The sequence below is a fragment of the Lissotriton vulgaris genome, chromosome 5 (genome assembly GCF_964263255.1).
Source record: "Lissotriton vulgaris chromosome 5, aLisVul1.2, whole genome shotgun sequence".
NCBI classification, from domain to species: domain Eukaryota; kingdom Metazoa; phylum Chordata; class Amphibia; order Caudata; family Salamandridae; genus Lissotriton; species Lissotriton vulgaris.
In genome coordinates this window covers 2,027,918,737-2,027,942,221 of record NC_141693.1, presented here as the reverse complement: position 1 = coordinate 2,027,942,221, position 23,485 = coordinate 2,027,918,737, and the positions used below count along the sequence as shown (strand labels likewise).

At 49.4% G+C, this 23,485-nt stretch overlaps 1 protein-coding gene across 12 annotated transcripts in view; it reads right to left on the bottom strand.

The window, feature by feature from the left end:
- The window catches only part of DNM1 (dynamin 1), a 730,607-nt gene that overhangs the window by 237,410 nt on the left and 469,712 nt on the right, over positions 1-23,485 (bottom strand). For all 12 annotated transcript variants that reach the window (XM_086924906.1, XM_086924901.1, XM_086924903.1 and 9 more), the window contains exons 12-13: positions 8,378-8,448; positions 7,053-7,104 (exon numbers count right to left, since the gene is read on the bottom strand). In XM_086924906.1, the coding sequence (XP_086781032.1) occupies positions 7,053-7,104; positions 8,378-8,448 (123 nt within the window). The remainder of the gene's footprint in view (positions 1-7,052; positions 7,105-8,377; positions 8,449-23,485) is intronic.

Sequence of the window (23,485 nt, the reverse complement as noted above, 5' to 3'; positions counted from 1 at the left end):
GACCTGAATAGGGCTGGGCCTTCCCTACACAATGCTGGCTCCGCTCCCTGTGGTGCGACTGATGTCCCTGTCTGTGAATGGGGAGAGGGGCTGAGCACATCAAAGTGCTCCAGAACCAGCTGTGACTGGTTCTCCCCCTTCCCTGCAGCCTGAGACAAAGGAAATATGGGTATGAGAAGGGGCTGTGACCCCATGTAAAATGTTCTCTGTCTGATCCGGACTTGAGGGGGGCCTGCTGCTGCTGGGCGCCAGGAGGAACCGCCACTGGGTGCTGCCTCCCTGTTGGAGGGCCCTGTAAGCTGGCCCCTGGGCCCAGCCTTAGCCCCCGATCTTCTAAAGGACTTTTTCTGAACTTTGCCTTGCAGCGCCTGGGAGCGCTTTATTTTTCCTTGCAGCGCCAGGGAGCGCTTGATTTTGCCCTCTGAGGAGCGCTGTATTGAGGGGATTAGAGGAGCTGCGCTCCTATTCCTAACTGCAGCGCAGAGCCACGATCATCTGCGGGAGGGGAGCCCCCAGCCCGGAGATTGCCCCACAGGACTTGTTAGTCGGCGAGGGTGCCTACCCCGCGTTTCTTTTAAGCCTCTGGCACCTTTTATTAATAGTGGGTGCCTACCCCGCATCTGTGTGTATGGAAATCGGGAGCCTACCCCGTGTTGCGGCTTGCAGCAGCCTGGAGTAACGTTGAGGGCAGCAGCGCTGCCCGCGGTGACCCGGAAGTGAAGGGAGAGAACAGGAAGCGGACAGGAGCCCACCCCACGCTTCTGTGTGGCCACGGTGGGAGGTGCATTAGGAGGACGGAAGCCCACCCCGCCTCCTCCCGACGCGACCAGAGGCCGTCAACGTCTCTCTCCCGGGGCTCCCAAGAGCGAGGGAGAGCCCCGGAGTGCAGCTGAGGAGTACAGAGGGAGAGCCCCGAGGAACGGGAGCTCTCCAGCGGCCCGGACGAGAAGGAGAGCCCCGCAACACCGCTGCAGCAAGAGGGAAGCTGGCCGGTACGTCGGAGCCTCCCCGTGTTGCAGATAGAAGTCGGTGAGTGAGGGCTTCGTGGTGGGAGCAGCCTGGCTTGTTGAGCGGCCCCGGAAGGCAGCGGGCTGCTCCAACGGTGATTGGGGCATTGTTGTAGTCAGAGCCCGAGAGGCTCCAACGTGTTGGCGGCATTTCTGTTTTAGAGCCCAGTGGCTCCAACGTGGTGTGGGGCACATTGATTTAGAGCCCACGAGGCCCCAAAGCACACAGGGGCATTTCTGAGGGTAGAGCGGCCCCAGTTGGCAGTGGGCCGCTCCCTCAGTGTGGCAGCATTTGTTTATTCAGAACCCTCGAGGCTCCAACGCATAGGGGCATTTTGTGTTCAGAACCTACATGGCTCCCACATCGTGTTTGGCCGCATTTTGATATTTAGAGCCCCAGAGGAGAGCCAGGGTGTACGCTGGTGCCCAGGCTCAGTTCCCCAGCTGCCCAGCACTTAGTGGGCAGCTGCCTCGTTTAGGCCTGTTCTTCTGCGCATTCTTCTTTGCCTGCCTACGCAGCCTGCCCTGACTCTGCTGGACAAAGGGTGTTTGAGCCCCTGAGAGGCCAAGTTGGTCTGGGGGTCAGTATCTAATGTAATTCTACACAAGGTGATGGTATTTGTGTTCATGTTGGTAATGACCTGATGCCTAATGTGATTTATGCATAATATGCAATGTCTTTATGCTGTGATACCTCTGACTGTATTTTTATTCTTAGGAGGTTGTTTTGCCTAGTATAGTTTATGCTAGTGAGTTCATGCTTCCCTGCGTGATCTATGCCTAAGGTGGTTAGGATTGCGTAGTGTGTACCTACCTTTTGCCAGTGGTTACTGGTTGTGTTCTACACTTGTTATTTGGTGCTACAATTATCCTATGTTCTACAAAGTGCTATTTCTACTAAGTGCTATTTCTGACGGTGGCCCATGTGACCCTGTCCTGTGTATATAATCCCCTGTAAATACTGCCCAGTGCCAGCTGGCACAGTGTATTTGCGTGGTTATGATCTAATGTGTTTATGGTAATACAAAGGCTATTTTTTATATATAACCTTGTGTGGAGTTCCTTTTTGTGGTGTACCTAGTGTGTTGCTACAGTGTGTGTGTGTGTGTTGAGCAAACGCTTTACACATTGCCTCCGGGATAAGCCTTACTGCTCGTGCCAAGCTGCCAAGGGGGTCAGCAGGGGTTATCTTGGCGTGTAACTCCCTTGCCCTGACTAGAGTGGTGGTTTCTGCCTGGTTTTGGCGCAAGCCTTAGCCAACCAGAAATCCTATTTCTAACAGCAGTTGTATATAGCGTAAACTCGCCCTGAAAGTATCGGAGCGCTTTACATGAGCACCAGTTGCATTATAGACGGACACATTAATTTCTAGACACGGGGAGATGAAGTGATTTGCCCAGAATCACAAGATGTTTGAGTGTCTCGCGAGACTCGAACCCGGTTCCCCAGCTTCAAAGTCGGACACTAGCTGTTAAGCCACATCCTCTCTTGAAGCATGACATTGATTGAGCTCAGGTGGACATTGGTTCTGGGTCCGATGTTGGCATTGGCCATCAAATCATCAGGAACCAGTGTGGATTGTGGAGTCGAAATGGACGACTACCAGAGTCGGTACAGGCCTCTAAGGGGTTTAAAGAGGACAGACAGTGCCGAGGGGAATCTCCCAGCAGTAACTTGACTGGAGGTCTCTGCAGCTTCGTGGAGCCCGAAGGCAAGCCAGAGGGACCGGAAGCATAGCATCCTTGAAGGCCTCTAGTTGCTGAGGGGTCAACGGAGGTGTGGGGAATTCAGGGTGCATCAGAACCAAATGAGGAATCGGTTCCATGGCCGGTGACCTCAAAGAGGTGCAACTTACACTGTGATGCTCATGCTCCTTTTCTTTGGAGTCAGAGTGGCGTTATTGGGTCGATTCCCACGTAACTTTCATTCTGAGCCCGAGGCTTGACGCGAGCTCACGACCCACACAATTGCCATGAATACTTCTTGTGTTGGGTGGCATACAACTTCATCTTGCGGTCTCGGACTTCCTTCAGGTGCACTTATCACATGACTTATAGTCATGCCCTGAGCGCAGACACCAAAGACACCTCCTAGGGTCTGTGACCAACATTTGCTTCCCGCAGTCAGAAAATGGCTTAAAACCTGTCCTTTTTGGTGGGCATAGCCTTTGATAGCACAAGTGAAACCGTTTGGAAGTCGTCAGAAAGCCAACATAATCAGAAGCAGAGCTCCTGATCCACGCCTGAAGATATGAAAGAAAGGAACTGGCATCTGCTCACAAGAGTGGTCCTAATAAGCAACTCCGCTCTGTTACTTCTGGAGTGGAGTGGAGCCAACAGAAAGCAATGTGGCACTACCTAGCGGCATACCAGAGCACCTCTAGGTCCAGCCTGGCATCTGTGGGACATTCTAAAGTGATGAATCTGCAGTCAGAAGTATCCATCAGAACCCAAGGGTCCACCCTGTTGTTTTCTAATCATACACCCCTTTCTCTCACGGAACAGGACACTCTCGGAATAAGACATGCACCCATGCCACCCATCACAGTTCATTCAGTAATAACGTCTGAGAGCTTGAAGCAAAGTTTCCACCTCTACCTTTTGAGCACCTCTGGTATTTGTCACAACTTGTCACAATGTCACTAAAAGACTGAGACCTGCTCCTTGGTTCACTCCTAACCTTAAATCGAGGAAACAACTCTGTCGGAAATATGAAAGAGCCTGGAGACAAGATTACTCCCAAGACAAGAAAACTAGTTATAGAGCAGCCATCAGGCTCTATAAACGGGAGCAAAAAACAGCACAAGCCTCTTATTACGGCAGCAAAATCGAGGCTGCCGCTAATGCCCCAAGGGAAATCTTCAAAATCGTTAAAACCCTTACCTCTCCCCCTACTGAATGTCCCTCCGTGGAGGGTGCCCAGGATCGCTGTATCAACCTGGCGAACTTTTTCTCCCAAAAGATTCAGACTATATACTGTTCTTTTGGAGAAGTCGATAGCACCCCGGACCCCTCTTCCCCTACTTTCCTGTCCACTGCTACTCCTTGCCAGCTAAATACCATTCCTCTTTTAGATATGCCTACTCTGGACAGACTTACTTCTCAAATTACCTCTGGTTCACCCAGTGACTCAGCATCCCCCCAGACCCTTCTGAAGGTAGTGGACATAATCCGCCCGGTAATACTGGACGTCCTCAACACCTCCATCACCACAAAATCCGTACCCCCGTCATGGAAGTGCGCAATGGTGAGGGCTCTGTTGAAGAAGCCCAACCTGGACCATGACAACCTGGCGAACTATCGCCCTATCTCTTTGCTCCCTTGGCTGAGTAAACTATTGGAGAGGCACGTGAACAACATCTTGATGAGCCATTTGGAATCAAATGGGCTCCTGCGTGCCTCCCAAACAGGGTTCCGCCCTCAACATGGAACCGAAACCGCTCTCCTAGCGGTAACGGAGGAAGCTAGAACTGTGTTGGACCAGGGTGGAAAGGTCGCCATTATCTTATTAGATCTGAGTGCTGCGTTCGACACAGTCAACCATGTCACGCTTTTACAACGCCTGGCGGACATGGGTGTGTCGGGCGCAGCCTTAGAATGGCTGACATCCTTCCTGGCTGACCGCTTCTTTCAGGTCTTCGAGGGCGAGGTGACATCCCCTAAACATCCTCTCAGATGTGGGGTTCCTCAGGGCTCCTCCCTGAGCCCCACTCTGTTTAATGTCTACATGGAGCCCCTAGACAGGATAGTCCATCCCTTTGGTGTGCGTATTGTCACCTACGCAGACGATACCCAACTGGTGGTCTCCTTAGACCACCAGGAGGGATCGTCCAGCACCTTAGGCTCCTGTCTGGAGGCGGTTTCCAGATGGATGCAATCCTCATGTTTAAAACTCAACGGGGAGAAGACAGACGTCATCTTGCTGGGCAATTCCTCTCCCTCGGGTTTTGCATCCTCCTGGCCTCCATGTTTAGGCCCACCCCCCACGCCCAAACCTCAAATAAAAAGTCTAGGGATTTGGCTTGATACCGACCTGAACTTTTCGGTACAAGCTACGAAGACTGCGGCTACCTGTTTTGGGTTGATGAGGATGCTACGGAGGGTGCTCCCTCTGCTCCCATTTCAGGCAAGGAGGATCCTGATCCAGGCCGTTATACTATCTCGCCTGGATTATGGGAATGTCCTCTATATGGGAGCTCCTGCCTATACCATCCACAGGCTCCAAGTCGCCCAAAACAGTGCAGCCCGTCTACTCTACAACCTTCCCCGTTGGCAGTCAGCGAGGAATGCTTTGAGGGAACTTCACTGGCTTCCTATAGCTGGAAGAATACAATTTAAGGCCATGTGTATTTTACACAAGGCCTTTCATCGCACCGGCCCTGCAATTCTTCAGTCCCTGGTCACTCCCTATGCTCCATCTCGTTCTCTTCGGTCCAGCTCTTCTCAGTTGGCTACTCCCATCAGAGTCAAGAAGGCTCGATGGGGTGGCCGCTCCTTCTCACACACTGCGGCAAGGCTATGGAACACCCTCCCTCTGCCTCTGCGGGAAACTTTAAACCATCTCTCCTTTAGGAAAACTTTAAAAACACACTTGTATACTACATTCTGTTGACCTGCCCTGAGCCCTTGCTAATTGAATTTCTGTCACTAGCGCTACGAGGCCTCCGGGTAGATAGCGCTATACAAGTACTGCTTCATTCATTCATTCATTCATTCATTCATTCATTCATTCATTCATTCAACTTAAACCATTAAGAAACCATGGGCTTCACCCCATTCATTACTGAACATGTGAAACACCGTTTGCCAATTACAAACTGCATCCTTCATTCGAACAAGTGTTATCCTCAGAGATTCTGGACGGGGCACAGCAATGCCCACCATGTCTCGCATCAAGGGAATGCCCCACAACACCTTCTCCGCTCACCCCACACCATGAGTGTGGCACTCATGACCTGCACCCCCTCATAGTCCTCCTGCAGGCAGGTTTTCCGCCCTCATCACCCCCGCCCCATACTGTTATTTCCCCCAGATGGGGTGTACAGATGAAAACTCCCTACCTGACAAGTCACTACCACTTCAAATGTCCCTGACTGTTCACTGCCTTCTTACCCCTATCTTACCAGGTACTGCATCTTCACCCTTCGCTGACCAGTCACTGCCTCCTCGACTCTCACTCACCGGATACAACCGACTGCCCCTTGCTGATCAGTCACTTGCTAACCATATACTCCCTCCCCCCTTTGTTGACCTGTAACTCCCTCATTATACCACCTCCTACTGGCCCTCGGTGGATGCTCGCTGCCTCCCCTCTGACCTGGTATTGCTTCCTCGCCCCTCTCTGACCAGGCACTGCCTTCTCACTGTCCAGTCTCTGCCTCCTCGATGACCAGGCATTGCCTCCTTTGTAGCCTTATCACCCCTCTCTGAGTAGTCATTGCCTCCTTTGCAGCCTTGTCACCCCTCTCTGAGCAGGCATTGCCTCCTTTGCAGCCTTGTCACCCCTCTCTGAGCAGTCATTGCCTCCTTTGCAGGCTTGTCACCCCTCTCTGACCAGGCATTGCCTCCTTTACTGCCTTTTCACCCCTCTCTGAGCAGTCATTGCCTCCTTTGCAGGCTTGTCACCCCTCTCTGACCAGGCATTGCCTCCTTTACTGCCTTTTCACCCCTCTCTGAGCAGTCATTGCCTCCTTTGCAGCCTTGTCACCCCTCTCTGAGCAGTCATTGCCTCCTTTGCAGCCTGGTCACCCCTCTCTGAGTAGTCATTGCCTCCTTTGCAGCCTTGTCACCCCTCTCTGAGCAGGCATTGCCTCCTTTAGCATCTCTGACCCAGCAGAACAGCTGACACCCTGAGCCCTAACACAGTCCTCACACCCACTTGACCCCCCCCCCACCAACACTCTGAAGATTCAGTGTACAACCCTGCCCCCATTTGTGGCTTACTGCCCCTCCCTATCATCACCACAAATCTCTGCTTAACACCAGAGAATGGTGCAGATGTGACTCAAAAATACCCCACTCATTCGACAGGGATGCTTCAGCCTACCTGATTGCCGGATGCTTTCTTCTTGCTTGTCTGGCTGCTCCTCTGCTGGGCACTGCATGGGAAGTAAAGAATGAGCAGACTGTCACCAAAACACAATCACTGGTTCACGCTGGATTAAATGCTTACCAACCACTGTCGCATGTTTGCAGGTCCTTCGAGTCAAATGTCCAATGTATAAAATGCAAGAACAATTGGGAGTTCAAAGTTAAAAGGTTAACAGTCCACAACACTGTACATTCCCCCTAACTCTTTCAGTGAAACGCAGTCTTTGGCTTTTCTTGACAAGGTTTGCAGCTACAATATGGGAGGACTTGGATTGTTCTTGCCCGGGGTCGAAACAGGAATTAGGGTCCTCAGAAGTAGTGCTGTCTTATTTAGATCTTTGGAGAATCGCAAGTGGGAACAGTAAGTGCACTCTGTGTCCACCAAGAGGGAGTGGAACTGTGCCTAGTTCTTGAATGGACTAGTGATGGGCCAGGCAGAGAGCACTGGGAGGGCCATGGATAGGGCACCGCACATAAGGTGAATCCTAGTACAAGGATGGGGCGGAGTGAGAGCCCTGGGAGGGCCATGGCTAGGGCACCACACATAGGGTGAATCCTAGGGCCATGGATAGGGCGGACTGAGAGCCCAGGGAAGGCCATGGATAGGGCACCACACATAGGGTGAATCCTAGGGCCATGGATAGGGCGGACTGAGAGCCCTGGGAGGGCCATGGATAGGGCACCGCACATAGGGTGAATCCTAGGGCCATGGATAGGGCAAAGTGAGAGCACTGGGAGGGCATGGATAGGGTACAGCACATAGGGTGAATCCTAGTACATGGATGGAGCGGACTGAGCACATTGGGAGCGCATGGCTAGGGCACCGCACATAAGTTGTATCCTAGTACAGGGATGGGGCGGACTGGGAGGGCATGGATAGGGCACCGCACATAGGGTGAATCCTAGTGCAGGGATGGGGCGGACTGGGAGGGCATGGATAGGGCACCGCACATAGGGTGAATCCTAGGGCCATGGATAGGGCGGACTGATAGCCCTGGGAGGGCATGGTTAGGTCACCGCACATAGGGTGAATCCTAGGGCCATGGATAGGGCGGACTGAGAGCCCTGGGAGGGCATGGTAGGGCGAAGTGAGAGCACTGGGAGGGCATGGAAAGGGTACTGCACATAGGGTGAATCCTAGTACAGGGATGAGGTGGAGTGAGAGCCCTGGGAGAGCATGGATAGGGCACCGCACATAGAGTGAATCCTAGTACGCTGATGCGCCACATGCTGAGATGCCGGGATGCATGCAAGAGGTTGGACCTGAAATAAATTACTTACTTAGCAAAGCCAATGAAGTCCTCGTGGTTCGTGTTCATGTAGGACAACTCAATGTCTATCAGCAGCATGACCTGAAAATACAACATGCACAGTGAGAGAAGCGATGGGACTGGTGAGACACACAGTCATTTACTCACGGAGCCCAGAGTCGTTCCACGGGGACAAAAACTTCCACGTAACAACACTTTTGGAAGTTGATATTAGTTGCGCACGTTCACACAATCTAATGATCGAGTCAGTCCTCCTTACCATATGTGAACTGACCAGAACATCAACAATCAGCAAATATTGAATGTCTCACCTTGGTATTGTGTGTTCCAAGGTCAAGGTACGGATGGGAGAGTCACATGTGAATTCATAATCGAGAGCTAAAACAATATCCGTACGGGATACATTTTTTATCTGTCCAGTGGGTCTCCAGCAACAGATTCTCACTAGATTCACAAACTTATAATAATTTCTAAATGACAGGTTTAGCTTTGGAAAGACCACATTTTTACAACTTTTGGGAGAAAATGAGGTTGAGTGTGAAGCACCATTCTGTGTTTGTGAACCTGAATGAATGATTCCTCAACTGAAATGTCTTGTATTTCACTGACTCTTCTAAGAGATGTAATGCCAGCCAGAAAAAAGTACCTTCCAAAACAGGACCTGTAACTAGCACAAGTTCAGTATCTGCAACGTGACGGGGCCAGGAGGGAACAGGTGGCGGCTTAGGGGAATTAGCCTTTCATTCCTTCCATAAGTACTTTAATGAGAGAAATTTTGAAAATGGAGGGATCTTCTCGATTTCGCAAGCATTTAACAATTACTGCCAAGCGGCATGTATGGAAGGTTTTGTAAGTATAGCATATAACAAACAACATCTTGTGAAGTTGCTGTTGAACGATGAATGCGGTGACTGGAAGAGTAGAAGATGAAACGTTTCAGCAAGCTTGAGAACCATACACTCATCTGCAGGGGCAGACAGCAGAATAAGGCTTAGGGTGCCGGTTCACCAGACTGATCGAGTTGAGGCAGGGATACAGGCACTCCCCATGACCGGGAAGCTTTGGGAAGAATTGTCTCATGGACATCGCTAGGAGCGCAGGATACCAAGGTTGACGCTCCCATGTCAGTGCCTTCAGCATTAGCTCCATTGGTGGCCGATGCATTTTTCATAATACATATGGAAGAAATAGGAATGGAGGAAAGAGCAGCCAAATATCTATGAACGATGAACTATACAGCATTGTCCAGGGAAGGTGGGTGTAGATACCTGCTTACAAGGCTTTTTTTTTGACATTTCCGTTTGTGGCAAACAAGTCTACAGCCCACCACAGTTGGAGCACTGGCTGAGAACCTAGGAGCTGATCACACACATTTTCTACATCTGTTCTGGTGAAAAAATCCACGAAATGGTTTTTCCCACTTGGGAGACGATCTTTAAGCAAGTGTATCTGATGACGCAACACCCAATGCCAAATTGTCTGATCTTGAATTGATAATGTGATCCACTTACCACAAATACCAGCAATGTGCCTGATATGTGAAATGATGGGTGTTTCAAATGGATGGTTTCTCGCCTATAACCTAGTACAGCGGCTTCTTGAACTACAGTCATAAGTACTGAATTGTCCCGCCACAGTGCGGGGACCTAGAGTCACATTTTGTGCAGTATCTTAGCCGTCAAGAGACAAATGTGACAAAACTGTAAAACCTTTGGCAGTCTTAAGACAAGCTACATTCACAAGTCCAGTAAATAAATTTAAAAGATGGAAGAAAACACACAGTCTTTAAAGGTCACTAAACATAAGCAAAGGGACATTTTAAAAAAACATGATTCACAAATCATTTTGGGTCTCTTTAAACGTGAATGGCGGGGCGATGGGGAAATGTTACTGAATAGCAATGAAAGTAAGATAGTAGAACATTGTATGTACAGTAATGTAAACAAGACCGTAGAAGACAGTGGATTACTTGCACCCGGGCCTCCAGTGTCCTATCACTCCCTGTAAATGGCAGCGGACTCCGTTCTTTTCCCGGCCCATAGTGATAAGATAATGGAGCACAGACCTCTGCCTTTTTTCCAATTGAATTCACTTCAAAGCTTTTTTAAAAGGGGTACACTCTACATCCTTTAGGGCCGAGAGAATTTCCTGACAGAAAATAATTTTCTTTTTCCTGCAAAATCACATCTCTTTTTGCAAAGTTCCCAGAATGTGGCAGTAAAATAGCAAAAACAGACACACAGGTTCTGTATCCTTTGTTCGACAGTCGGTGAGGAAACCAGATCTCACTCTAGAACCCTCTCCAGGAACATTATGTATTTTCTTTTTCCATCTTTTAAAGTAAATTAATGGAATTGGCAGTGTAACCTGTCTTAAGGCTGCAGAAATGTTACATTTGACCTCCTGACCTTTCTGAAGTAAGGTGAATATACTACACAAAATGTGACTTTGGAAAACGAGCTCGCACATGGCCAGGATGATGCAGTGTTTATGATTTCCAATGGGTCTCCATATAGTTCCCATAGTCAGCAGCCTCCTAGCAGGCGGCCATCTTGAAGCGATCTCATTTGATGTAGCATTTGTGCATGCTGCCATTTTGGGTTTCTTTGGACTTAATACGCATATAGAGGATGCATGTGTGTCCCCTTTGGTTTATTAGCGCTCTCTTTACGGCCCCATTTTGTAAACGTGTCGCACCTCTTCTTCTAAGATGTGGACACAGATTTTAGAGAGCAGTGGTGCAAGACGTAGACGGATGGTGTGAAACCCCAAGAAGGAAACCTGGAAAATGGTGGATAAGATAACACCGACTGACTTGAGGTCTAGTCCTCCTAACGGGGAAGGTAAAACCCCGGCATTCCCGACAGCTACTGGATGATCTAACAAAGTCACGGCTGGTGGTAGAATGGCCTCTGCCTTGGGCTGCTCCGCCTCTAGCATCACCACGTCAGGTTTCCCTGAACTTGATGAAAGGGCTGCTGCTGGTGAGAGGGTTGCGTAGCAGTAGTAGGATTTGCCTTTGGTGCTAGCATGTTTGCGACCTATGGATTCCTGCCTTCGATTGTTGCTGCTGGAAGTCTCTTTAGATTTTCTCCAACATCTCAGCAAGATGTGGTTGAGAGAGGTGTTCACCATCAATGGAATCCCAAAGTGGCGATGCCGCGCTTCAGGTCAGAAATGAGAAATGTACACCCAAGCATGAGACTCCAGCAAGAAACTTGTGTTGACTTACTGGAGGCTGCCACGGCATCCAAGGGGTTTCTAATGTTCTAGGCTTCATCGATCGTGTCTTTTGCCCTTTTTATTAGGTGTCTGGGAGATGTTAGATTTGTTTTTCAGTCTCCTCCCACTGATGAGTATCATATCTTTTTTAACAATTTTATTTTGCATTTTCGAATGAAAACAGTTAACAAGACACGCTGCACAGAGTTGCCCAAGATAACATATCAGACTCACACCTCTTGGAAACAGCAAATCACATACATCTGTTTACAAAGCAAAACATTAGCTAAAAGAATGACCTCTCCCCCCTCAGTCCCCCACACAGTGTTTACAGTTCCGCTGAGCCACCGTTTGAGTCTGAAAAAGTCATATGAATATCAGGTGCGCATGGAGACCTCCTGTTCTTTGGAATTGCTTAATGTAGGTGGTGAAGGGGTGCCAAGTTGCATCAAATTTGGCCACCCGATCCCAGAGAAGAGCAGTCAGCTTCGCCATTGCTTATAGAGAGCCCAGACCTTCCCCCACCACATATTTAAAGACTGAGAAAGTGGTTGCGTCCACAGTTATGCCACACAAAGCCATGCAGCAAGGAGTAGTGGAGACCCAAGGCGACCCTGAGGGTAGTTGAGGGATAAATGCAATCAGCCCTGGATCATCCAATAAGAACGTCTAGGGCTCGCGGGGAATGTAGACACTGGTGATGGCCCGCATTATGCTCTGTACCTCTACCCAGATAGCCTAAGTCCCAGGACATGTCCACCAAGTATGGAAAAGGGTTCCCCTCTCACCACAGCCTATCCAACATAGAGCAGAACGAATGGGTGTGAAGTACCAACGAGTCAATATCTTGTAGACTTTCTCTTTATAATGAAGACAGATCGACTATCGGGCGGCTCTCTGCCAGATCGCCCCCCAAGAATCAGCAGTTAACTTTGTAGCCAAATCCCTCTCCCACTAGAACACACGAGCATGCTTCTTAGAGGGCGCCAGCTGCAGCAGACATTGATAAACCTACCAGATGCCTTTACGGCGCATATTATTGAGCTAGAGGGTCTCCTTAGGTGCAACAGCATGTTGACATGCTCGACGCTTGCCCAATGAACTGCCTGTGCCAATTTGAAGTCATGTCCGCAGGTAAGGGCAAACTCAGCAATCAAGTCTCCCATCGCCCGCAAATCCCCATTGTCAAAAAACTCCTCCAGGAATGGAGGAGGGGGGAGTGGGGGGGGGGGGGGGGACGCCCCTGATTCCTGTCATGAGGAACCAGGATCAGTCGCTTTTGGGTCAAAATCAAGATTGTGCGCTTTCAGGTAGGGGGTCAGACGCACCTCTCCAGAGTAAGACAAAAGCAACAATGTCAAGGGCAACAAGGGAGGGGGCTGAACCGGGGCAAACAAGGGCAGCCACAATAACCCTGCCAAAGGGGAAAAAACCTGCCCCACCTGGACCCGTGGTTTCTTAACCAGGCTGGAATAACAGGCCAAGGAGGGGCGGAGTCGTGTAGGAGAGTACGGTCTGCTTCCTATGGTCACCCCTACTTTTTGCTCCGATATACTGGTTTCTCGACTTTAGTGTGGCTGTGGGCCTGCTAATCAGACCCACAGCCCAGCTGTTCTCTCTCTAAATTCATACCATGTACTTTAGGTACATACCTGATTGGGTATTGGGTCACCTTTGTGAGCCCTTGTATAGTGTACCTTAGGTACCCAGGGCATAGGTGCATCCAAGGCACCAGGAGCTGCAGCATGTTTTGTGCCGCCCCTGGTTTGCCTTCCACATTGACACAACTGGCTGATCACTCAGCTGGGGAAAGGTCGTGTAATCACCCCTTGCTCAGGTATAGTATCCCTATACCTACCATTACATACAGACACATATATACCTATAAGTCACTCCTATGGCAGGCCTTAACAATCCTCAAGGCAGAGTGCTTGGTTTTATGTGAGAGGGTGCCCTAGCATGAGCTGAGCCTGACTGCAGCTTTCGGAACCATGTCCTTATAGCTGTTCTATGATATAGCCATACCATATACTCTTAAGTGCATTATAATCCTCTCGGTTAATGCTAACTTTGGTTTGGCTTTATCGAAACATGTCGTGTAAGGTGTCATACGCTTTGGAATACTACCTCCTCGCTAGTTCTGGCGACGGGGGTAGCATTCCACCCTTCTAGAGGGAGAAGACATGTAGTTGTAGCTTTACCCGGTTAAAGTTAAACAGAGCCTCAGCATCACAAAATGGATGCTGCTGCCACAGACACAAGTCTGACCTCCTGCAGCTGGGAGCCCTTCCACCGAGGGAGGCCTGGACAATGGATTTCCTGCCTTGGGAGGTGCTAGCACCTCCCCAGGCAGGCTATAGTGTATTATGGCAGGGCGGGTTGAATGAAATGAGACACTGCCTGGGGCACACAAGGTGCTCCATGCATAGCCAGGTTCAAACCAGTTGCTGGGGCACTCCAGCCCCAGCTCTGGCGCGATACTGGACAAAGGGAAAGAGGTGTAACCACCCCCTTCCCAGGTTCCACCCATAGGAGGGACCTAGCAGGTAATCCAGCCCCTTAGATTGGTATAAAGCTAGGAGCTGTGTCTAGAGACTTTAGATTATCCTGAACTGAAACTCTGAAACGAAACTCTGGACCTTCAACATTCTACTGCAACTAGAAGACTGAAGAATCTCCCTTGTGGTCAAGGAGTGACCACCCTGTGCAAACAGGCACCAACTAGTGAATTGCCGGTTTGCTTTGTCGACACTCCTGAAGGATCCAGACGACTCTGCTTCACAGGACTGGACTACCAGACTTCTCGGACCCCGACCCACACCTCCAGCAAAGCTGAGAACCGTGGCGGACACGAGAGACGTGGGACCGGACACCTGGCCATTTTGCTCTTTGCTAAACTGTGCCTCTTCTGAGGTGTCTTCGAAGTTGTGCATTGGGGATTGAGAAGCCCCAATCCCGAGCCATAAGTGCACCGAAGCTCAGCCCTCAACACTCCACGAGTGCCGCTTGGGGCCTGCTCTTGCATTTCTCCTTGACGCGTCTTTGCTGTTGCTAGCCCGTTGCTAGCCTGTTGGCTAGTGGCCATCTTGAAGACACCATTTTAGATTTCCACTTGCCTTGCGTGGTGTTATGCAGGAGGTGAGCTCCCCAGCCGGAGAGCGATGCGTCCGCTGTTGAGACTACTTGAGGAACTGGCTCTAGAAACGGCCTTCCCTTGAAAAGGTTTTTGGTGTTCCACCATTGCAGAGAACAATGAGTCCGACCGTCTACCAACACTAGGTCTGTTAAGTGACCTTGAGCCTGGTTCCATTGGCGTGCTAGGCACTCTTGAAGTGGACGCATTTGCGTGCTAGGCACTCTTGAAGTGGACGCATTTGCAATCTTGCGTGAGGAACTATGAATATGCAAAATGCCATCATTCCTATGAGCTGCATGAACACTCGTAGTGAGTGTTGCGGCTTGAATTTTGTTAGAAGAGTCTGTTATCCTTGCTGGAGAGGGATCCGCTAGTGTTAACTGGGTGTTTATTGTAGCGCCGAGATACTGTTGTGTATGTGAGGGTTGTAGATGCGACTTGGTGTGATTTACTGTGAATCCCAAGTCGTGAAGCAGTTGAATGGTAGCGTGAGTGTGTTGTACACACTGGCTGTATGAGCTGGCTTTTATGAGCCAGTCGTCCAGATATGGGAAGACGTGAATGTGCTGTCTTCTTAGTTGTGCTGCTACCACTGCCAGGCATTTGGTAAATACCCATGGCACTGTTGTGACTCCGAATGGGAGCACTTTGACTGGTAGTGCTGCCCGTCTAGCACAAATCTGAGATATTTTCTGTGCGCTGCGTGGATGGGAATATGGAAGTAGGCGTCCTTGAGATTTAAAATGGCAAGGAAGTCGTTTAGTCCCAGTAGTGGAAGGACCTGTTGGAGTGTGACCATATGGAAATGGTCCGACTGAATGTAAATGTTTAGAGGTCTGAGGTCTAAGATGGGTCTTAGAGATCCGTCCATTTTTTGTTTTAGGAAATACAGTGAGTATACTCCTTTGTTTTCCTGGTGCTTTGGAACTATTTCTATTGCATTTTTCTGCAAGAGGGAAATTACCTCTTGTCCGAGCAATGTTAAATGGTCCTGCGACATTGGACGCTGCCTAGGTGGTATGTTTGGGGGGGTAGATTGTAGTTCTAGACAGTAACCTGATTGAATAATTTGTAACACCCCTCTGTCTGATGTGATGTTTTCCCAGGCTGGCAGGTACTGTTGGAGTCTTCCCCCGACCGGAGTGGAGAGAATCGTGGAAGGCGAAGGGAGTCATTGGGCAGGGGTGGAGGCAGAGCGGGAATTGTTATTTTTGCCTCTGCCCTTGTTATTGTTACCCCTGTACCCGCCCCATTGGTAGCCCTTGCTGTAAGTGGATTGTGTGGGGGCTTTGTATGAGGCGGAGGCTGTGTCTGAGGAATATCCTCTGGTGGCTCTCTATATGATGAGCGACGAAATGAACGTCTGGGAGCCTGCGACTGCAGGGCTCCCATAGATTTCGCGGTGTCTGTATCTTTTTTCATTTTTTCAGAGATACATCCACGTTGGGTCCAAATAGGTGTTGCTCATCGAAAGGTTGATTTAGAATGGCACTTTGTACCTCAGGTTTGAATCCTGATATAGGTTGCCAGGCGTGTCTGTGTAGTAAGACACTGGTGTTAACTGCTCTAGATGCAGTATCCGCTAAGTCAAGGGCACATCTGATGGAGGTATTTGTAATGTTTTTACCCTCTTGGATGAGTTCAAGTGCCCTATCTCTGTACTTATCAGGGAGGTGTCTCATTATTGACTCTAATTCGTCATAATGTGCTCTATCATATCTGGCTAAAAATGCTTGTGTGTTGGCGATACACCAGATGTTTGCTGCTTGAGACGCAGTTCTCTTCCCTGATGCGTCTAATAGCTTAGACTCCTTATCTGGTGGGGCAGCATCACCTGATGTTTGCGAGTTAGCTCTCTTGCGTGCGTTGGAAACTACAATTGAGTCTAGTGGTACTGGTCCCTTAATGTATTCTGGGTCTGAAGGGGCGGCTTTATATTTCTTCTCTATACGAGGATTAATGATTCTAGATCTGACTGGGTCTTTAAAGACTTCAGCAGCGTGTTTGATTACTCCTTTGAGCATTGGTAAGATGGATGCCGACTGTGAGAAGTTGGCCTGATATATGATGCTCACTAGTTCTAGTGATCACCTTGTATCAGTCCAAACAACCCTTATGGTGATTGGTCGTAAGTCAAACTTATAGACAAGCTATCTTAATGGTAGCATGGACAAAGCAGTCTTAGGCTAAACTCTTTTGGCATGTGAAGCCAGCTGTTTTACTACATATAACCCCTTGAATACCAAATGAAAGGACACCACACAGGTAGTTATGAAAATAAACAAGATATTTATTAACTAAAATACACCTCTGAACTCTTTATGAGGTCAGAGGGCTAAGCACATGACAAGACTCTTAAGAAAAATACGTTAAGTTGCACAAGCTACAATGTTGCCCTAGTGGTTTAAGGAAATCGTGGAAGGAATGGAGCTGTCCAGAGGCTGTAGGATCGCTGGGACTACACTACCCTAACCTTAGGTAAGTGGCAAGAGTCCCACGGGACGCGTGTGCAGAGTGTGAACTCACACGCGAGATGCGTAACAAAGTCAATGGACAGTACAAATTACGAAAAGGTAAGTATTAGACAGTTCCGACTAGTTAGGTCTAAAACGACTGCAAATCTGGACACTAGGAGAGTTAATCTACCCTTGAGCACTGAAATGCTCTTGTTACCTCACCCACGGGCTGCGGGTGCATAGGTGTCAAAGTGTGTTGGTTTTACGCGTTGAAGTCTATGGAGCCTGGAAAAAAAGATGCTGCAGGCGGCCAGAAGGAAGATGTCCGGAGCGACCCAAGGGTGGATCGAGGAAGATGAAGACCTGAAAGCAAAGGGGACATTGTTCGCCATCACTAGCCAGTGACTGGAGTGGAACCAGGAAGGAACCAGATGCTGTCGTCGCGATCAGGTGAAGAGTGGACGCTTGACTCTGCAGCCACGTGGACCAGGAGGTGTCTTGGCAACCAGGATGGAGGCACGAGCTGTCAAACACAGGCTCTCGCAGTCGGCGGTGTTGGTTTCGGATTCGGCGTCAACAGGCCTTGGTAAAGGCAACCCACGCGGTGAGTGGAAAAGGCGTCTGGTATAGACCAGGAGGGTCCGGGGTGCTTCTCTTTTGCAGGGAAGCAGGGGCCAGTCTGGAGCAACCAGACCAGCGGTGTGGATTTCAAGGATCATCGTCTAGGAGGCCACTAGCCAGCCGGCAAGTGACCAGACAACGCGTCGAGCAGCAATCAAGCAAAAGGGCCCCATGCAGGTCTCGTGGATGCTGGAGGGCTAATCTTCTGTGCAGGAGCTGCTCGGGTTTCTCAATCTCCAAAGCACTTCGTCGAGGATGCCTCTGAAGTCGTGCTGGAAGCGAAGTGCAGTTTCTCCAAGATGGCCGGTCCCACATGTCTCGTCGCACCCACGGATCTCAGCTGTGCTGCAGATGCAGGTAGAGGTCGGAGAGGTCTGGAAGTCCGGGTCTCGTCGGGCTCTGAAGTCCGGATCCACCAGGGAAGACGACAAAGTGAACCGCTGGAACGCTTGATGGTGCCTGCTTGTGCAGGGTGGTCACTCCTTGGCCACAAGGGAGATTTCTTCAGTCTTCTGTGGAGCAGAACGTCGAAGTCCAGAGTTTCTTCTTGAGTTTCAAATCAGGATTAATGTAATTTGGAATGGAACCAGTTCCTACCTTTATTCTCCTAAAGAGGGCTGTACTAAGGTCCCTCCTATGGGTGGGACAAGGAAAGGGGGTGGTTACACCCCCCATCCTTTGTCCGGTTTCGTGCCAGAGCTGGGGCTGGAGTGCCCCAGCAACTGGTTTGAACCGGTGTATGCACAGGGACACCTTGTGTGCCCCAGGCATGTCTCATTCCTTTCAGCCTGTCCTACCTCATACACAAAATCCTGTCTGGGATGGTGCGAGCAGCTCCCAAGGCAGGAAACCCTTTGTCCAGGCCTCCCTTGCTGGAAGGACTCCCAGCAGCAGGAGGTCAGACTTGTGCCTGTGGTGGCAGCATCCATTTTGTGATGTTGAGGCTCGAGTTAACTTTAACCGGGGTTCACAGTTACATACATGTCGTGTCCCTCTAGAAGGGTGGAATGCTACCCCTGTCACCAGAACTGGCGAGGGGGTAGTATTCCAAAGCGTATGACACCTTACACGACATGTTTTGATAATGCTATGCCAAAGTTAGCAATAACTGCGAGGATTATAATGCACTTAAGAGTATATGGTATAGCGTTATCATGGAAACAGCTAAAGGACTTGGTTCCGAAAGCTGCAGACAGGCTCAGCTCATGCTAGAGCATCATCTCACATAATTCCAAGCACTCTGCCTCCAGGATTGTTAAGGCCTGCCATAGGAGTGACTTATAGGAGTATATGTGTCCATTTTAGGTTTAGATATAGGTATACTATATCTAAAGCAAAGGGTGATTACACCACCTTGCCCCAGCTGTGTTACCAGCCAGTTGTGTCTGTTTAGATGGCTTAGGCCCTGGGTACCTATGGTACACTGTACAAGGACTTACAAGAGTGACCCAATACCAATTGATAAATGCACCTAAAGTACAGGGATGTGAATTTAGAGAGAGAACATCTAGGCTGTGGGTCTGATTAGCAGGCCCACAGCCAGAGAAAGTTGTAACCAAGTGAAGCAAAAAGCAAAAATCTGGGGTGACCATAGGATTGCAGACCCTACTCTCCTACACCGACCTTTGTGCGTTGTGAAAGGTATCCATCAGGAAGTCTTCGTCTACAGGGTCTGTAAGCATGTCTACACCGTGATATTGTGCATCTCTGTGTATTAGCTCGTTAAACCCTATAGTGTCTTCAGGTGGGGAAGGCCGTGAGGGGTATAAGTCATCCTGAGGGATATTTGGTACATCTGGAGTGGTGTAATAAACCCATGGGTCAGGTGATCCTGTAGGTGTGTCTGGATCAGGCATATTACCCCCCATATCATCAGAACTATCATCTGTATGAGAAGGTGTAGGGGAATGCTGTGGTATGGGAGATTGTGGCATGGCATAGGTGGAGGAGAAGGGGAAGGCGGTCTTAAAGGCGAGGTAGCCATGTCCTTCTTCTTTGCAAGCGAAGCCGGAGCTGGCTTGTTCAGTGGTCGCTTCTTTGAGGCCAAAATCAACTGTCCAGTTATTGGGTCCTTAGCCAGAGTCTTTTGGGCAGGGTCCGGAGCATTTAAGTCCTCTGCCGAGGCCGATCTTTTGGTGCTGTGGGAGGTTTCGGCCCCGAGCGGCTTGCTTTGGTTTTGTGACAATGTCCTTGGTCGGGGAAGCGGGAGTCTTTTTCGGCTCCGAATGTTTTTTGGGCTATAAATGTTTTTTCGGTTCCGAATGTTTTTTCGGGTCGGTTGTTGTTTTCAGATCCGGTTGTTTCTTTGGATCCGATGCTTTTTTCGGTTACGGCGTTTTTTGGGAATTCGAAGCTTTGCTTGGTTCCGACCTGGGTTTCGGCGCCGAAGGAGTTGTGTGTTTCTGCGCCGATGGTTTGGGCATCGGCGTAGCCGGTGTCGATGTCTTTTTCGGTGCCGGTAAGTTTGCGCCGGCACCATGGGAAGGCTGACTCGAGCCCGAGTCGCCCAAAGGCTTAATTGGCCTTTTGCCGGGCCCGAAGGTGGGGCAGTCGAAGCGGAGTGTCGGTGTGCACCCGAGCCCGAGGGCGAGGGTGTAACCTGGGCCTTCTTTGGGTGTGTCGAGGAAGGGTCGGGGTCGACGGTCTTACTTACGACACGCTGCGCTGGCGTGACTTCCTCGACATCCGAATCTTCTTCATGTTCGGAACCGCTGTTGACGTCCTGTTGTTCTGGGACGTTGACGCCTTCCTCAAAGATGTCGTCCGGAATGGAGGATGAAGATCGAGACATTGTTCTTCTCGCTCTTCGGTCCTGGATAGTCTTTTTGGAACAGAAAGAGGCACAAGCTGAACAGTCCCTTACCTCGTGCTCCGGAGAAAGGCAGAGGTTACACACCTCGTGAAGGTCGGTGTGATGAAACTTCGAACCACATTGAGGACACTTCTTGAATGGCGTCCTTTCCATGAGCTGGAGTTGAGGCCTACTTAGGCTCGAAGGCCGTCGTCGACGACCGTAATCGAAGTATTCGACACTTAAGAATAGCGTCGCGTAGAGAAGCGTTCGAAACTTATTTTCTGAAAGTTTGTGAGGATTGCGCGCCGAAGGAATTCGGTTTCAACACGGAGTGCTGGAAACACATCCGAGCCCGGTGGCGAAAAAAACAATCTGGGGATGGAGCCGATGACCATGCGCAGTATCATCCAAAGGAGGAGTCACCTATCCCATGACTTCCAAAGACTTTTCTACAAGACAAACTGCAAACATCCGGGCCCAACACTAGGTGGCAATCTATGCATAGTGTGCAATCTGCAGCTCATATGCCTGAAACACTTGTTTTCTTGCCCCAGTATTGGACTTTCATAGATTCCCATGCTTTGTATCAGAGTAGCTAGCAGTAAGCCACAAATGCACATTTTGTTACATGCATATCAGCATAACACAGTATAAGTATTATCAAAATTAGTCAAAACACTTCGTAACAATAGATGGGCAATATTATCAAATACAAAATGTGCAATAAAGGAAGGAGGGATAAAAGGGAAAGCTCACCGCACACTGAAATAAATTCCTCAGGACTGCTTGTCCTACTGCTGTGTCACTCCTTGTGGAAGAATCCAAACAGTAGTGTTTCGTGAATGAATGGGCACTGCTCCATGTATCTGCCCTACAAATGTCCTTGATAGGGACACCAGAGAACAGAGCCGTAGATGATGACACTGATCTCGTAGAATGAGCTTTGATCCGTCCCTTCAGCGGCTTCTCCGTTGCTTGTTGACAGAAATGAATTGTGCTGGCAATCCAACGTGATATCCCCTGCTTTGACAGGGGCAGACCTGTCCTTGGAGCGCTAAAAGCAACAAAAAATTGCGAAGTCTTCCTGAATTCTTTTGTAGGTAGAAGATAAAACTTCAGGCATCTTTGGACATCCAAAGTGTGGAGAGATCTCTGTGCCAGAGATGAAGGTCGAGGAAAGAAAGATTTTAGTACTATGGGCTCATTTAGGTGAAAACCCGAAGGGACTTTTGGGATAAATTTCGGATTTGTTCGTAAGATCAAAGATTCCTTTTTGAACTGTAAGAAAGCCTCAACAATTGTGAGAGCTTGACGTTCTCCAACCCTCCTGGCTGACGTTATCGCCAGAAGAAAAGCAATTTTCCAGGACACAAATTTCATGTCAGCTTTATGTATTGGTTCAAAAGGAGCCCTCATGAGATGGGCAAGGACCAGGTTGAGTTGACAAATTGGAGGAGGAGGTCTCACCGGAGGGAAAGCCCTGAATAGACCCTTCAGGAATTGCTTGATCACCACGCGGACCATAGAGAAGGGCCAGAGGTTGTTCGTCTGAACCTAGAGATCGCTGCCAGATGCACCTTAATGGAAGAGTGTTGAAGACCTGATTTGGCAAAGACAATATGTACTGTAAGATCTTATGAGGAGCCAAAGTAAAAGGATGAAGATTTTCTTTTTGGAACCATGCACAAAAATGCTTCCATTTTGCACGATAGGTCCTGTTTGTACTAGGAGTCAGAGCTTGAGCTAAAATGTCCCTGCAATCTTGAGGGATATCTAAAGCACTGAACTCCCAGTGCTCAGGAGCCAAGCTGTCAATTGCAGAGAGCTCGGGTACGGATGCATTACTTGGCCTTGGGACATCATCAGCAGGGTAGGAATGGGGCGTAGAAGAATTTGTTGATCCTGAGATAGAAGGAGGAGCTCTGTGAACCAAAATTGGCGGGGCCAAGCTGGGCTATTAAAATCATGGTGCAGGGTTCCGTCTTGAGTTTCCCCAGTATCCTTGGTATCAAAGGAATTGGTGGAAAGGCGTAAAGAAATGCGTCTGACCAAAAGGGCATTCCCCAACGACCTCCGATGGTGATACCTGCTTACGTAGAATTGGCATTTTTCTTGTTCTGTGGAGTCGCGAACAGGTCTGTAAGAGGAGTGCCACAACGAGAGAATATTCCTTTGAGAGTTCTCTGATCCAATTCCCATTCGTGGGAGACTGACCTTAGGCGGCTCAATGAATCTGCCTCCATATTGAGGGAACCTGGAAGATGTTCTGCTGAGAGAGATTTCTGGTGACAAATAACCCATTCCCAGATCTCCTGTGCTTCCCTTGAAAGAAGTTTGGATTTTGTTCCGCCCTGCTTGTTCACATAATGCATGGCCGTTGTGTTGTCTGTACGCACCAGGACTGTAGAATTCCGAATTTTTGGAAGGAAAGCTTGTAGAGCTAAACGAATTGCTCGCAGTTCCAGTAGGTTGATGTGAGAGGTGCGAAGCTCTGGAGACCAGTGATCGCTCACTTGAAGATCCTGTAATACCGCTCCCCAGCCTTCTAGAGAAGCGTCTGTGGTCAGGACTAACAGAGAGGAAGGAACCGTGAAGGAGAGACCTTCCTCTCTATTGCTTGTTATAGTCCACCACCTGATTGCTTTCTTCATGACAGGAGTAATCTTTATCCTGTCCTCGAAAGACCCCTCTGCTTGACGCCATTGCAAGTCTAGTTGTTCCTGCAGGGGACGCATGTGAAGCCTGCAGTGCGGAATCAATGCAATGCAAGATGACATCGACCCTAGAAGGGATTTGTACTGACGGACTGAAAGAGTTTGTTTCCTTTGAAATTGGTTGGCAGAAAGAATCAGTCTGTTCTGTCTCTCCTGAAGGGAAAGCTTTGCAAAG